Source organism: Phaethon lepturus, unplaced genomic scaffold (assembly GCF_000687285.1).
Source record: "Phaethon lepturus isolate BGI_N335 unplaced genomic scaffold, ASM68728v1 scaffold5927, whole genome shotgun sequence".
Classification (NCBI taxonomy): Eukaryota; Metazoa; Chordata; class Aves; order Phaethontiformes; family Phaethontidae; genus Phaethon; species Phaethon lepturus.
Genome location: NW_010551034.1, coordinates 44,899 through 46,631, shown reverse-complemented (window position 1 = coordinate 46,631; position 1,733 = coordinate 44,899). Strand labels below are relative to the sequence as shown.

The window sequence follows — 1,733 nt, the reverse complement described above, 5'->3', positions numbered from 1 at the left end:
TTCCTGCCCGACAGGCGGCATTTTCGCTCCTCCTTGGCAATGCTGACTAGCGTGACTCCTCGGATGTCCTTGGGCTTCCCTGGCACACCAAACACGAGGAACAAGCCCAGGCAGTCCTGTCCCACCAAGCGGCAGAACTCTGCCAGCTTCTCAAACCTGCTCCCGTTTTGGAAGCGCTCGTCCGCCAGCACGGCTTCCCGGCAGCAGGTCCTCCACCACCTCAGTGGGGCCGCCTTCGCTATGGAAAAGCTCAGCTGGCTGTAAGGCCTGCACAGCGATCAGAAGTTTGATTTGCTTGTCAGCTCCAGACAGAGTCCAGATCCAGTCCACCCCGAACAGGGAGGACTGCTGCTAGGTCATTTTGCTGGTCATGATACATTCCTCTACTCCCTTTTCCACGCAGAAGCTGATGAAGTTGACCAAGAAGAGCTCGCTCAGCATGTTTGTGGTTGGCTGGAATTTGCTCCGAGAATCCACAAAACCAAGACAGTCCTTCAGCCTCTGAGATGCATGGACCACGCCTTGGCTGAAGACTTCACAGATGACTAGAGTTTCATCCTCGTTCTCCTGGTTGTCTTCATGTGAGGCCTTTTGGCCCATTTTCTGTGCAGAAGGAGGTTGCTTCCCCATGCACAGCGCCTCGGGGAAGCCCCTTCCTTTCCCAGCGAAGGCTGTGTAGGCGCTGGGCTCAGCCAGACCTATTAAGCAGGCACACGGTTACCTGCCGCCCTCCAGATGAAGGTCATGGCAGCGGCAGAACCGAGCTCTGGGCACAGGCTGCCGTCCCGCGGGGCAGGCGGGCTTCCTCCTGGGTGTGTTTCTCTGCAGCCAAATGAGCAGCGACCAGCCCAACAGGCCCAGTGACTGTCACACCTACTGAATCCACCTGTGCTTGTTTTCCTTATTGTTAATTCCAGCACCATTTCTTTAGCCGATAAGATCAGACTGGAATGAGATCGCATCTCCTTTGATCTCCTTTCTAGGACTATTACAGAGAAGCCATTTTATTAGCACTGGGTGTTTCCTGGAGATGAAACAACTTTTTTCTTTTAATCACCCAGAGAAGGGTATGCATCCAAACCTGAGGACTTCTACCAGGTGCTTGAAATGACAGGGTGGTCTTTTTTGATGGGCCATTGGCCTGTACCCCAATGCCAACTGCCACTAGTGTCAGTGGTGTTCGTTGTGCCATGGCAACACACACGGGCTCGGTTGGACTTTTGGCTCAGCTGAGAAGCTGGTGCTGTTGCTGCTCACAACTGGATTATCTCAGGGAAGCTTGGACAGTCAATGCACGACTGTCAAATACAGCTACAAATAAACAAGCTTCCTAACCTTACAAAATCCTGTCTCCCTGGCTGTGAAAGCTGGAACGTATGATCCCGCTGCAGCAGGAGCCAGCCCTGTTCAGCGCTGGGTGTTGCTGGTGCCAAATGCACCGCTATGGTCTCTTCATTGGCCCAGGATCTCACCACCATTCTCAAGAAACAAGTTCTGTCCTGCTGATGAACGCTGCTCTTCCTTCTCCTCTTCATTCTAAATGAGTGAAAAAAGCGTTAAGGATCCATCTTTCTCTGCCCTATTTATACTCATTGCTCAAAACATCTTCATCTGATCACTCCTTTTGCCTACTTGTGCTCCTGCTACCCCAAGGAAACACCTTTTCAGGTGCACAGGCTGGCCAGTCCCGCTGCAGCCCTTGGGTCCCTCCCTCTAAGAAACAGATCACATCC

General features: G+C 52.7%; 1 protein-coding gene across 1 annotated transcript in view; it reads right to left on the bottom strand.

The window, feature by feature from the left end:
* Window positions 1-630, bottom strand: part of REP15 (RAB15 effector protein) — an 895-nt gene extending 265 nt beyond the window's left edge. Inside the window, 2 exon segments of the mRNA XM_010290727.1 lie at window positions 3-206; window positions 208-630. Coding sequence (XP_010289029.1) covers window positions 3-206; window positions 208-630 — 627 coding nt within the window.
* Between the last annotated feature and the right edge of the window lie 1,103 nt (window positions 631-1,733).